General features: G+C 34.1%; 1 protein-coding gene across 2 annotated transcripts; it reads right to left on the reverse strand.

Annotated features, from left to right (window-relative positions):
- Positions 1-4,252: 4,252 nt before the first annotated feature.
- LOC137806533 (mediator of RNA polymerase II transcription subunit 25-like) lies at positions 4,253-7,874 on the reverse strand. Of its 2 annotated transcripts, none has more exons than XM_068606722.1 (9): positions 7,722-7,874; positions 7,162-7,234; positions 6,228-7,010; positions 5,562-5,615; positions 5,406-5,434; positions 5,043-5,117; positions 4,865-4,955; positions 4,672-4,758; positions 4,253-4,543 (listed from the first exon to the last, which is right to left on the reverse strand). In XM_068606722.1, exons 2-9 carry the CDS (start codon positions 7,207-7,209, stop codon positions 4,517-4,519), a joined length of 1,194 nt encoding a protein of 397 aa, XP_068462823.1. In that variant the 5' UTR covers positions 7,210-7,234; positions 7,722-7,874; the 3' UTR covers positions 4,253-4,516. The 2 variants fall into 2 exon arrangements, with proteins under 2 accessions (XP_068462823.1, XP_068462824.1); XM_068606723.1 differs by having other exon boundaries at positions 7,162-7,219; positions 7,722-7,853.
- Between the last annotated feature and the right edge of the window lie 5,622 nt (positions 7,875-13,496).

Here is a 13,496-nt window from a genome sequence, read left to right on the forward strand (position 1 = left end):
AGCCTTTTAACAGAGAAGAAATAAACAGATTCTTTCTCCATAAAACAGATTTATTTGTGTACTGTTTTAAAACTGTTAAAAACATTTTAAAAAGCTTTTCAAAAACTATTTAACGAAAGCCTTTTTAACAGAGAAGAAATAAACAGATTCTTTCTCCATAAAACAGATTTATTTGTGTACTGTTTTAAAACTGTTAAAAACATTTCAAAAGCTTTTCAAAAACCATTTAACCACATCATGTGCTTGATCTAGACTTGGTTAGGCATCTAGGATAGGTTACACAGCAAAAGGCAATCATACACACTTACAAGCCTAATTACAAATGAATCTAAAAACCTATTACACTCTTCAAAGCACTTAAGCCATTTTCTTCATCAAACACACATCAAGCCTTGGTAGGGAAGAAGCTTCCTCCAGCTTCAACAAATGGATGTATTTGAATAGTTTGTTGAATCAATTTAAATGTAATTGTTAGTGAGAATTGGGTGTTTGATTTTACATGATTTTTGTTTAGAGAGCATAAATATGTATAGATTGACATAATAACTCAATGAAAGTGCTTGAATAATTATGAGTAAGAACTGTCATTATAATGTGTAGATTAATAAAATATGTGTTGAATGTAACTTTGGTTCATAAATATAACAGGTTTATGCAGATTTTTCTGCATATCAAACAAGAATATAATAAAAATTGAGGTGCTCTCGAATCTGTTTTCACTCAAACAAGAGAAGAAATCTTGCTCAGGTGAGACCTGAAATGAAATTATGAATGCTCTCGATTTCAATCTCGCTTAAGTAAGATAATTTTTGTTTGGACGAGACCCATTCTCGCTCAAACAAGATGATTTTCACTCAAGCTAGCTTTAAAAAAAACTTAAAAGTGAAAATTTTATCCTTACTTTTAAAATGTTAGTTTATTTCTATTCAATAGTTTTTATTTATAGCTTATGCAAAATTTTGTTTTATGTATACTTAATTGAAAAATCTACTATTATTATTATAAATTACCTGATTTTAGGTTGTCACAGTATGAACTTTACACTTAAGAGTCAAAGTAATTAGTTGGTTCGAATTGCATTCTCATGTTGATATGAACAATATTTCTCATCCAACCTTCCTATTTCATTCTCCTATATTAAAATCATCTTAGTAAACCTCTTCACGTTAATAACCATTTATACATATTAAATTTAAGTTGAGTTAAATTTTAAATCACTTGTAAATTTAGTTATTTTTAAATGAAGTTTATATAAAAAATATTTTATGAAAAATCTAAAACTTTTATATATTTTAATTAAATTTGTATTATTTGATTTTCTCATCAATTTTATTGAGATAGTTATTACTTTGTCTTGTCATTATTTATGAGTCTTCATATAAAACATAAAAAAATAACATAGTTAAATTTTAAGGTCCTCAATTAAGTATCAAAATATTTATATTTTTAATTGAGTTCCTAACATCAACTACTTGATTATTTGATTTTGAAGTCTCAATCATAACACTATATAGACTTTGACAATAAAAAAATGAAACTCTTGAACCTTACTTAAATTTATCAGATGGCATTGTTTCATGTGTTCACATAAATAACTTCATTTTTTATAAAGATAATTAGGATTATGGATACATGTATCTATTGTTGTCCAAATTTACGATGTTGTATTTAAGACTGCAAAATTAAACCCTAAAGTTATTTCACTTAATAGTAAAATTAGATGACAAGACCTGATTAAGAAATATAAAAAATTCGTAATAGAAACTCAAATTGAAAATATTCAAATATGTGAAGTATTTAAAACTTAATTATGTCATTTTTTTAATTTGAAGAAGACACATAAACAATAATGATTTAAGACAATAACTACGTTATTTAAATTAATAGTAAAATTAAATGTCAAGAGTGTTGAGGAGGTGTTGGGATTCCAAAAAGACCCTTGATGTAAAATGCTTGGTGGACCTTGCAAATTACTTTTTTGAATAGACGTGTCTTACACTGATTTCATGATTTCAATGTTTTAGTTTGAGGAGATAGGTCAATGTCAAAAAGGTAACTTAATTTTACTTTGCTCTTTGGTTTAATCCACTTTTATGATCATGTTAGTTTTTTTAATTTTAAAATTAAGTGAAAGTAGGATTCTCATATTAAATAAAAATGGATAACAAAAATAAAATACAATTTATTATAAATCTATTATGTTAAAATTTTGTACACACTTCTCTCATTTGTTTCTCACGAATAAAAGCAACTTTCTTAAATAAATGTAGATAAGGGAGCCCCAGAATTTTACTTCATCACTATTTTTTCTCTCTCGTACAGGTTTTGGTCCCAGTTACCATCATTCACCAGGTAGGGAAACTTAATCCCATAGTCAAATTACTTGTTTTTCTTTCTAATAAAAGTAAAAAAACGACTTAATTATCTAAAATAAATTAATTTTGAAACTTCTTTAAATGAAACATTAAAGATGGATTATTCTAACTAAACTTTGTAAAATCAATATATAAGGTAAGACTTACACACACTTATATATCATAAAAATATTTATCTTTAGTTTATGTGAGATTTTCAACATATCATCACATCTAGACGTGAAACTATATATTATAAGTGGTTTAATACGTGAAACTATATATTATAAGTGATCTAATAAGATAACTCAATAAATTTTTATTATAAAAAATTTAAATAGTTTTGATCCTATTTTAAAAATAAATTTTAAATATAATTTAAATTTATAAAAATAAAGTAAAATTTATATTTACTTATATATTATATTATATGAAAAGTGTTTATTTTAGTGACATGAATTCGAGCATCCTTTAACGTGTACACACTGTTCAACATTTGCATGTTCTTCAGTGAAGAATTATCGTGGTCTTTATGAGGTGAATTTTGTGGACAGTGTTTACCTTAAAGAAACTTTTGTAGATATTGTTAAATATTTTATCCGTTATATGTTGAGAAACGGTGACAAATTATAGTAAGAAACATGGTCTCGTGACTTGATCCCATTTGTCCTTAACTGTTTGTGTTTTGCGGATGTGATGGCATAAAAAATATAGTAAGAAACATTGGTATATACTATATACACAGAACAAAACTATAAAATTTTATGTATTTTAATTAGTCTAATCCCCAACCCAAGTACCAGAATCTTGTTTAATTAGTCAATTTTGAAGGAGAATGTTTCCTTAAATAGTTTTTTTTTCTTTGTTTTTATCTTGTAGTCATTATTTTTTTACAGCTAGTTAAAAATTTGTTTCCTTGTTTATTGTCATGTTTAAAAACATATCGGTTCAGAATTCATACTAAATATTCTGATGGGTTGTCAACTTGTCACAAAATATATATATATGGTTGTTTGTTCTCTTCACTCTCTACTTTTATGTGAGCTTTCTTCCTTATTATCACCACTCATGTAATGAAAGCCCATTATGTAATGTAGGTTAAAATGTGTGATATGATTGGTAGTTATGATTATGTATTAGAGTTAGTTATTGTTTAGCTTGATTGAATTTTTAGTATTTATTAGCAAATTTGAAAATAGATTATAAATGATAAAGTCAATGTAAAAATCATAAATCAATAATTATAAATCAATAGGCATGTAATGAGTGTAGAAAAATGTGTAAAAGCTAGAGAAAAACATGTCAAAAGATCTTCAACTCCAGTTAGACCTAGAGATAATGAAAAAAAGTAGAAATTTACATAAATCCTGCAGAAAAGGGCAGAAAAACAAGCAAATAATGATGAAGCAAAAAGAGTTAATCCTCCCACTGCATAAAGAAAGACTCAACACATTGAGAGTCAGCGAACAAGCCCCAAGAAAACATCTAAAACGCTAAGTGCTTCCATCATACTCTGAGTGGATTGAGGTAAGAGGAATTAAAGAAATCTAGAGTATAAAAGGTTGAACGGATCTATGAGGCTCTGAGTAAAAAAAGTCATTCATGATGAAGAAAGTCCAAATTTTCTCAGAAAAAGGGTTTCAGAGCAAAAAAATATTTTTTCAAAGTTAAAAAAGTCCAAATTAATTTGGGTTAACTTAGAGCTGAAAAGGTTTCTTTAAAGTTAAAAAAAGCCCAAATTAACTTGAATTTGGCTTGGAACGAATTGCGAGCCAAAATAATTCTTCATACTTAAGAAAGATAGATATGCTAGGCCAGACTTAAAGTAAATCTTTGCCAAGCCAAGGATTCCTCTAATGATTTTAAATAGAAAAATAAAACACAAAAAGATAACTAGTTTAACCAACAATAAATTTGTAACTCTTAGTTACGAGTTTAACAAAAGTCCAAGTCATTTTTCTACCAACTGTTACAATAAGTTACTTTCACGGTATTTCTCTCCTATTGTTTGATATTGATGACATGTGATCATATAAAGGAATATTGATTTGTATTTGTCCTCAATTTTATGACAAAATGCAGTTGCATCTTGATAGTTGCCCTTCCAGCGCACAACAGCTCTTTGAACCTTCTCTCCATGAATTGGGAGCCAAAATGCAAACTTAGAGGGGTTGAATAAATACTGTATCCTGCATAATTCACAGTCACTTATTAGTCACAAAAAACCACAAGAAATTAAATCCATCATGTGACTGAACTTGAAATTAAGGACACTTAAATACATATGTGAAATGCTATCTATTGACATCACACTCACCCTTGGAATTATTGTTCCTAAGAAGTGATATTTGCTTTCGGTTGTAGATAAGATTATAATCTCTGAAGGGAGTTCAACTTTTGCGCACTGCATCAAGATGTTTAGTTAAAATGGTTCTCATACACTAAACACACATGAAAATGAAATTCCTTGTACAAAATTTAACATCAGAATCGATTCCTATATGACTCACCAAGTCTTTTTTCTCCAGATGATCGTACAAGTCAAGGTTGTTGAATTCAGTTATGTGAAAGAACACATAATCAATTGCTCCGCCACAAATCCTAAGTTTAAACGTTATTAAAGCATGCATAAGATTTCCTTAGAAAATGTAAATTAGAAATTCAGCAATAGTTTTGTCACAAAATTACTTCAGTGTATAGTTCACAGTCTTTGTGGGTAAGAAGTAGACGATCTGCAGTGTACTCCTCCAATCAGCAACTAGCCTGCGATCACAAAACAAAAAAATCAATAATTGCATTGAAAATAAATGTTCTTAGACCCAAAAAAATAAGTAGATGTAACAGATAATAAATTATGTAATTTGAAACTTCTTGGTATTTGACTTCTTCTCCAATTATGATACATTTCACTATTTATTAATGCATCTGACTTGAGTTGTTCTTTCAATAAATTGAGTTTAAACAATTATATAGTTTTTATTTTCTTTCCTTAAAATTACACTAGAGATTGTTTTTGTAAGTGAAAACAAGGAGAATTATAAATTCACTTACGTGACAGGTGATGTTGGTTTCCTCACTGCCTGTTTCACATGAAAAAAACAGGGTAAAATTTAACTACTCTGTACTTATTTTTCATAATTGTGACAACATTGTTCATGTTACAGTAAAATAGGAACAGACATGCCTAAAAAATTAAGTTTATCGAACCTTTGCCACATTAAGGGATTCACGATTCGAGTAAATTTTTCCGATCAAACATCCCTGGATGCACAAAAAATATATTCATTGTAAAGACATCTCCACCAAGATTACCAAATTTAATATGAATATATTTCTAACTATTTACTCTGTATTTTACTTCCTCACATATTTAATGGCCATATATTATGCACATACTATATATATATATCAGACCAACACAACAAAATCTAAACTTAATTTATCTGCAGTGAAGCACATCACAAACATGTTTCTTCAATGCTAAACTGTCAACCATTTAATGTATAAAGTTTACTTAACAGCTGCTGATATAGTATAGCAGCTATGTTCAATCAAATATTTATGAAGATATACATGCACCACACACATATATTTACACCACAAAACTGTGCTTAATGCTATCTATAACACAATTGTAATCTAATTCTTTTTAAGACATTTATATTCAATTGAACCATATCCCATGTGCAATGCTAGATTTGCAATTCATTGACTACAAGTACAATGCAAATCAATTATACATTTTGAAAAGAAAACACTATAAAAATGGGATTAAAGTGACATATATGTATGCAGTTAAATTAGTGCATATAAGGAACAAGGATATGTGTAGCATCCAACCAAGGTTTTGAAATGATCATAGTGTTAGTTTACCTCCCACGCACACACGAAGCTATCAAAATCCCTGAAAGATGGTGGATGAGGCGAAACAAGTCTCTGATTAAATCGATGCTTCATTGAAGGCGTACCCCTTGCAGTGATCCCAACCGATTGGAATTGAATGGTCCTTGGAAATGGTTGGTGAATACTGCTGCTACCACTACCACAAGGAAGCATTGGGAAGCTTGGTGGTTGAAATTGATTGAGTGAGTTTCCTGTTGTATCAGGGAACATCAGATTACCAAATGAAGCATCAACTCCTGCAGGATTTTGTTGATCAATACTTCCTAATCCAACTGTGGTGTTAGTCATACCACTTGGGTGATTCCATGCATTTGGATTGTTTTGAGGGAATGAGAATCTAGAATTTGAACAGTTTTCTGAGGTGAGGATTGGATTCACTACACCCATGTTGCCTCCTAGTTCCTCTTCTACAGTTATGGAAGTGGATGCATTAAGCCTTGGTGAAAATGAAACATTCCCTATCTCAGATGAATTTGAGGCAAATTGCATAGTTGAAGTTGTGTCTTTTGTGCCACTGTGTGATGGAATATCTGCCACCACTTCTCTCAATTCTCCTTCTTCCATTTCCTTAAGAACTCCTAACAGAACATCATCCAGAGGAATTGACTCATATGATTGTAGAAGGCCTTCGAAAACATCATCTCCCAGTGGTAAAATATCATTGTCATTGCATATTTGTGTCATAAAATCATCAAACATCTCATCCGTTGTTGCTTGTGGTGGGGCTACAGGGGATGCATTGTTTGCATTCTCCTGAACACATAAAGTATGTGAAAATACATGAATAATGAACTCATAACAGATTAAATACTGCAACAGAATTTCAACTCCTTCAAAGTGAAAGGGCAATAATGGCTCCAATTATTCTACCAAAAGAACATTTTTGAAAAAAGATAATACTTACATGTCCAACATTTTGAACACCCTCCATGCTTTTTTCTCCGATGGTCATGCTAGTCTAGCTGAGAATAGGTCTTCTAAAATTATTAAAACCAGAGAGAAAAGAGGCACAAAAGAGAATTTCAATAGGCTATAATGTCATTGAGTAATAATAGATAGAAAAACATCCACTCTCTTTGAACATCAAATCAACATCTATTAATTCTCTTTAACTCTTTCTTCTCATCAATCATAACACCTGCAAAACCATTTCCTTCTCTTTATATGTCATTTGGAGGCCAATTGGTATTTATGATGTCTCTATATCTTTTTCCAATGCCAAACAGGAGAAACAGAAATCTAAAACAAAATCCAATCAAAATGGAAAACAAAATAGATGCAACAACTGTTTTCCCCTGCATTACTTATAGCTATATTCATAAATAAATTATTCTCCACTATCTACACTGCGAAAGATGCAAACTAATTAGAGGTGATGTTTTATCAGACTAAAAGGGCAACGAAATTGTCTCACCAGTGATCATAAGCAAAGGATAGACACAAAGTTAAAGAGAGAGAGAGAACCTTGATGATTGTTAATGGAAATTATGGCAAATGCAGTTGTTGAACTGCACTAAAATTCTTCTTCAGGGTGAATATCCATTGTTCCCTTTTTATAAAAGAATTGTGCTTCCCTAAAATTCTACACACATTACATCACTCTTTGGGTAGTTCTGAGGAAACATATGACAAATATTTGACACCATTTAGTTATTAATAAACTCATTAATACTCACAACGAGTACTGCAAAAGGTACACCATCCCCAATAAATAAGATTAGAATAAAATATTATTTAATAAATTTGATTAGAATAAACTTCTATTACTATGAATATCTCGACTAAAATTATTATGAAAACTGTCATCTTAGCCTCACTGACTCGAGTAGGTTTCAACTTTTGAAATAATAAAATTTAACTTTAATTCAAGTTTATAACATTATATTTTATTTATATATTATGATTTCGTTATAAGATATCAAAATGGATGTTAATATTATTTTTAATTTTGAAATATGATATAATAAATTTATAGCGTTTTATATTATTTTATGACTTTTATCAGACACATGGCTTCAAGTTCTAGATGGGTGCATTTCCCTTTTCCTTATTCTTGGAGATATTTTTCAGAATGATGTAAGAGACTAAATTGTTCCATTGAAAAAGTTACTTACTTTATGGATTCGGATGCTTTGCAGCAGGAACTTTCTTCAAATATTTTCTTCTTGATTTTCTCTCTCCATTCTGGTTAAGTTTATTACGTAAATTATAAGTATCACCGTTGAGTGTTCATGCTACAAAGCATAGCTATTAACTTCTTATATTTTACATTAATTATTAATTTAAAATATAAACTAATTAGTATTAATGATTATATCAACCTAAATATTATTTTATAAAAAAATTTTAACAATAAAAATTATTTTACATATTACTAATTTTTTAGTTTATAAAATAATATTTAATTTAGTTAATATAATAGTTGTACTAACTGGACCGAATGATGGAAAGGTCGAGAGATCATGCTAGAAGTTAAATTAAATAAATAAATAATAAAATAGAAAAACATTTGTATCAAAGTCCAACAAATAGGTCTAAAATATTTAAAATGTATTTAGTAATTGTAAGGTGTGAAAAGTAAAAGTTCAATCAAATCAAAACCCAACAAAATATAAATAGGTGATATGCTAAATAGGTAATATGCTCACGTAAGTAGAGTGATTTTTATGTAACTTCTTCCTGTACCTCTACAAATTTCTTCCTGCACCTCATCACTTTCTGAAATGACTGTTTTACCCCTTTAAAAAATGACTTCTGGATTGTTCTTTTCGAAATATTTCTAGAATGTCTTTTCCGGAACATGTTTTATGAATTCCAGATTTATAAATCTGGATATAAAAAAAAATGTGTTCAAGGAAAGATGTTGCGGAATGAGTTTTTCTCTTTCGGATTTTCTATTATGGAGATATCCTTTGCTTACGGAACCACTATTCCAGAAATACCTAAAACTGTAAAGGGTAATTTCAGTATTTTTGAAGAATGTAGGGGTGCAGAAAGAAAAGTGTAGAGGTGCAGGAAGAAACCCCCTGATTTTTATCTGATACTTGAACAAATTGATTCTGACTTTATGATCAGAGCTCCTTATAGGTACACATTCACCCGAGAACAATCTTGAGACAAAAAATCGAGAGTTGAACCTGACCAACCCAACAAGTGAAAGCTTATATCCCGTAACAAAGAATCAACCCAAACCCAATATAATGAATCCAGTAGACGAAAGTCCAAAATAAGAATGAGAGCCCGAGAAGTCGAAAGAAGGAGAAAAAGAGAAGAAGAGAAGAAGGTTAAATTGTTTCATAGGCTAAATAAGAAAAATAACTAATTACTTTAATCTCTAAAATTAATTTTTATTTAGTAATATTAATTTATAAAACCTTAGAATAATAAATATAACTGATACGAAGTTAAGAATACTAATATAACCTTCGTTTACATAAGGTTTTTATTTATAATCTCCATTTTATATAATTAATTTTTATTAAAATAACTGATCCTTAGTAAATATATTACATTTATTCTCATCATTTATTAATATTAAGGTAATTTGTGAGAATAAATTAAAAAATAATTAATAATGTCCAATAATTTAAGACGGAGGGAGTAGTTTCATTATCTCTCATCTTATTTATCTTTCCATATTAAATAAAATCATTTATTGAGCTATAATTGCTAGAAGGGTAGAACGGTTATATTTTGTATTGTGCGGGGCTTTTACTGTTTATGTGATATGCTAATTTTAGTCAATAAAATCGAAAAATTCATTAAGTAGGAAATCAACAATTACTGTCAAAAAATGATTTAATTAACGGGTAAAACTATATTAATTGCAAAACTTTAAAACATAAGGCATCAAAGGAGTGCCTTGAAAGAATTTATTTTAGCGAAAATATTTGCAATTGGATTGTTTTCGTTTGGGGGTGGGTCTAGAGAATTATTGAGAGGACTTGTCTTCTTCCTTCTTGTCGGTTATTTGTGCTATTCTTCAACCTCCTTCCTTGCTCGTTCCACACCTTTCCTTCTTAGTCTCGACTCACGGTCGTCTCGTGAACGCTGAATGGGAGTACCTGCAGAAGACACTCAAACGCTCAAGTCAGCAAAGGGGTTCGACACTCGATAACTAGAGCACTGACGTACTTGGTTTATTGAAATGTCTGCTATTTATATCACTATCATGGGCCTTACCTTGTTGGGCTAGATTAGGGAGTTGGACCGTGATTAGGGTTGCATTACCTAACTCCTAATCATGGGTTAGCTTGCCTAATCTTACTTGAGCGTGATTGAATTCATGATATTGATCGGCCTTATAGATACAGCTTGTATGGTCTCGGTCGATCCAATGACGGGGTCCGAGACGTGCTATCGATCGTACGGACCGTACCAATACACTTGCCCCCAAGCTCAAGGATGATTAACCCGAAGAGTTTGATGCATTGGTCGGTTGCCTTGGGGTTTGTGGTGGCGGTTGGATCTCTCGATTGGGCCTGATACGACGGTTGCGTTTTTTGAGATATGATGTGATGTAAAGTGGCGCTTGTGCGCATGACATGACCCTCATTAATGAGGGTTTTTTTTGCGCCAATTGATGTGGACCATTGGATCTGGTGAGATCTAACGATTGAGATATATGTGACCTTTTGCATTTCGAGACCCCCAAGGTTATAAATAAGGGTCCCAATAGTGTTGAGTTATTGCTCTTGCGTTTTCTTGCTCCGACACCCGAGTGATCTCTTGTGTTTTCGACCGCTCTTCAAATCTTCTTTGTCGACCACCCTTTGAGTCTTCTAAAAGGTTAGTCATATCTTCTCTGTCTCGTCCCACGTCCTCCTCTTCAGCTCCCCCTTCTCCTCTTCCATCTCCTCCGTATTTGTCTTTGTCTTCATCGTCTTCTTCTTCCATTTCGTCCAACTCTTCCACGACCGAGGTTCTGTCGGTCGGGGCGATTCAAACGTTGCCCCTCATGGAAACAGTGGTAAGAGGGGATTACCCAACCGGTGCTTTTGATCGGTCGGGTTCCCCTAGACAATCGCCCCCGCAGGGGCTTGACCGGGTGGATCCAAAGGTGACCTGGATCACCTATGTCTTTGCGAAACGGGACCTGGTTGCCAATTTTTTGGACAAGGTCGGTGTTTTGAAGCCTAACGTTAGTATATATGCCATTGGTATCGAACTGTGTGAGATGACCGACGTGGTGTGTTCCGCTCGGTCTCCTACCGAGTCTTTGACCTTCACGTCTTTCTCCCTTTTGATAATTTCACGGTTGGTGTCCTTCGGGCGCTCAACGTGGCTCCTACCCAACTGCATCCAAACACCTGGGCGCCTATTCAAGCTTTCCGCCTCATTTGTGATGTGTTCCACCTGCCTCCTACTCCCTCATCATTTTTGAGTTATTACACCTCCTACCCGACCGAACAGGTTTTGTGGCATTCGTTAGTCGATCGGCGAAAAAATGTACTTTTTGGTCCCTTCTCTTCTTAAAAAAACTTTAAGGAGAAATTCTTTAGAGTCTTCATTCATCCGAAGGGGATGAAGTGCTTCTTTAATGATGTCGGTCTGTCCAAGTTTCCTCTGTTTTGGACCAACAACCCACTCAGTTCAAGGAATGGCCTCGTTCGACCCCGAGTGCTGAGGAGCAAGAGATATACTCTCTCTTCGACGGGCTCCCTCAAAAACTCTTGACGTGGAAGCTGGTTGATTTGTATATGTCGGCCCTGCGCTGGGATGCCTTTGAGGTTATGACAATCCTGCTTGTCTCGGTTGGTCGAGGTCTTTCTTGTGTTGTGATGCTTTAGATGAAAGGGCTCTAACGTTTTCCTTGTTGTCTTTTGCAGAAACCATGAGTCGCGAGGTGTCCTAGGCTAAGAGTCTTGTGAATGCCTTATGGGAGAGGGCTCTTCGATAGGGCAAGGGTCGCCCGAGCATTGACACGGCGGCCGGTGGCATCCACCCAACTGCTGATGTTGGGGCTTCGACTCCTCTTGCAAGAAAGAAAAGACCAAGGGAAGGGGGCAACATCACAACAACCCTTCGATTGCCTGGGTCAATGCCGACACCTCCTCCCCCGCGGCGTTCTCCTATCCAAGTGGATTCATCCCCAACCGACATTGTAGAGCCTGCCCCGCTTGCTGAGCCTTCTTCTGAAGTTGTTATGGCTGTGCCGAAGTCGCGTAAGACCATGCTCGATGCCAACATACGCTTCTCTAAGGGAGTGAAGGTTGACGTTGGCTATTCAGAGCGCACCATGGTGAAGGTCGTCCTAGAGGCGGATCTGCTCGACAGCGGCCTGGAGTTGTTTTGCTGAGGCCTCGTGCTCACGCGTCTAGGTGTTGATGCCTACGTTCTACGTCCTTGCGTCACTCCTCATTCTCCAAACGAGATCTCCCTTTTGAAAGCTTCTTGGTCGGACTTTTGTGTTGTAGCGCCTTGCTGCTCGAAGCTTGCACGTTGCCTCATGAATTTTGCTTTTGTCGCGGAACTCATTGACCAAATCTATGTTGGTCGCGAGACTTTCTTCATTTAGGGTCAGATCGAACATCTTCCTTCAGACGGTAGGCTCGCCTACTTCGATCGGGATCATTGCTTCGGTGTCATACGTTAGGTTGAACGACTGAGGGGTGCAACGATATGCCCACAGGACCTCCAACAATTCTTTAGTCCATCAGCCTTTTGCCTTGCCGAGTCGCTTTTTTAATTCATTTAGGATAACCTTGTTGGCAACCTCGGCTGCCTGTTGGTCTGGGGTGCTCGACCGAGGCTATAACGGACTTAATCTCGAGGTCGTCATAGAAAGACTGAAGTCTTCAGTCTATGAACTGCCAGCCATGAGGACTTTGGCAGCCATTGTTCAGGCGCCCGAGTGGCTTCCGCATACCCCTTCGTGGATTTCCTTGAGGACGTACTTAGCGTGGTCTTGGGTGAGGCACTTAAGTAGTGGCACTGAGTAGCCCTTTCGGTAGACGTCTCAGTTGAGAATGGTATACCTTGAGCATTGTTGCTTCATGGCCTTTTCTTCATCCGACTTGCACATGTCGTGTTCAAGGTACTGGACGATCGGAGTCATCCAAGTCTCGGCCTCGGCCTCAGCGTTGACGACCGCCAGGCATTCGATTGTTGTCATGCTGGGTTTTCTCAGCCATACCTGCATGATAAACCTATGGTGGCTTTTTTTCTTGGTGGTTGATAGCCGAGACAGTGCATCAGCCCGCTTGTTCTCTTGTCGTCTAATGTGCTCCACTATTGCTT

The sequence above is a fragment of the Phaseolus vulgaris genome, chromosome 3, assembly GCF_000499845.2.
Source record: "Phaseolus vulgaris cultivar G19833 chromosome 3, P. vulgaris v2.0, whole genome shotgun sequence".
Lineage (NCBI taxonomy): Eukaryota > Viridiplantae > Streptophyta > Magnoliopsida > Fabales > Fabaceae > Phaseolus > Phaseolus vulgaris.

Excerpts from the sequence above, each read along its gene's own strand:
- LOC137806533 (XM_068606722.1), bottom strand. The coding sequence starts at position 7,209 with ATGACCATCGGAGAAAAAAGCATGGAGGGTGTTCAAAATGTTGGACAT. Across the intron at positions 5,118-5,405 it reads AAACCAACATCACCTGTCAC|GCTAGTTGCTGATTGGAGGA; the intron begins GTAAGTGAATTT and ends TTGTGATCGCAG. Across the intron at positions 4,956-5,042 it reads ACTGTGAACTATACACTGAA|GATTTGTGGCGGAGCAATTG; the intron begins GTAATTTTGTGA and ends GTTTAAACTTAG.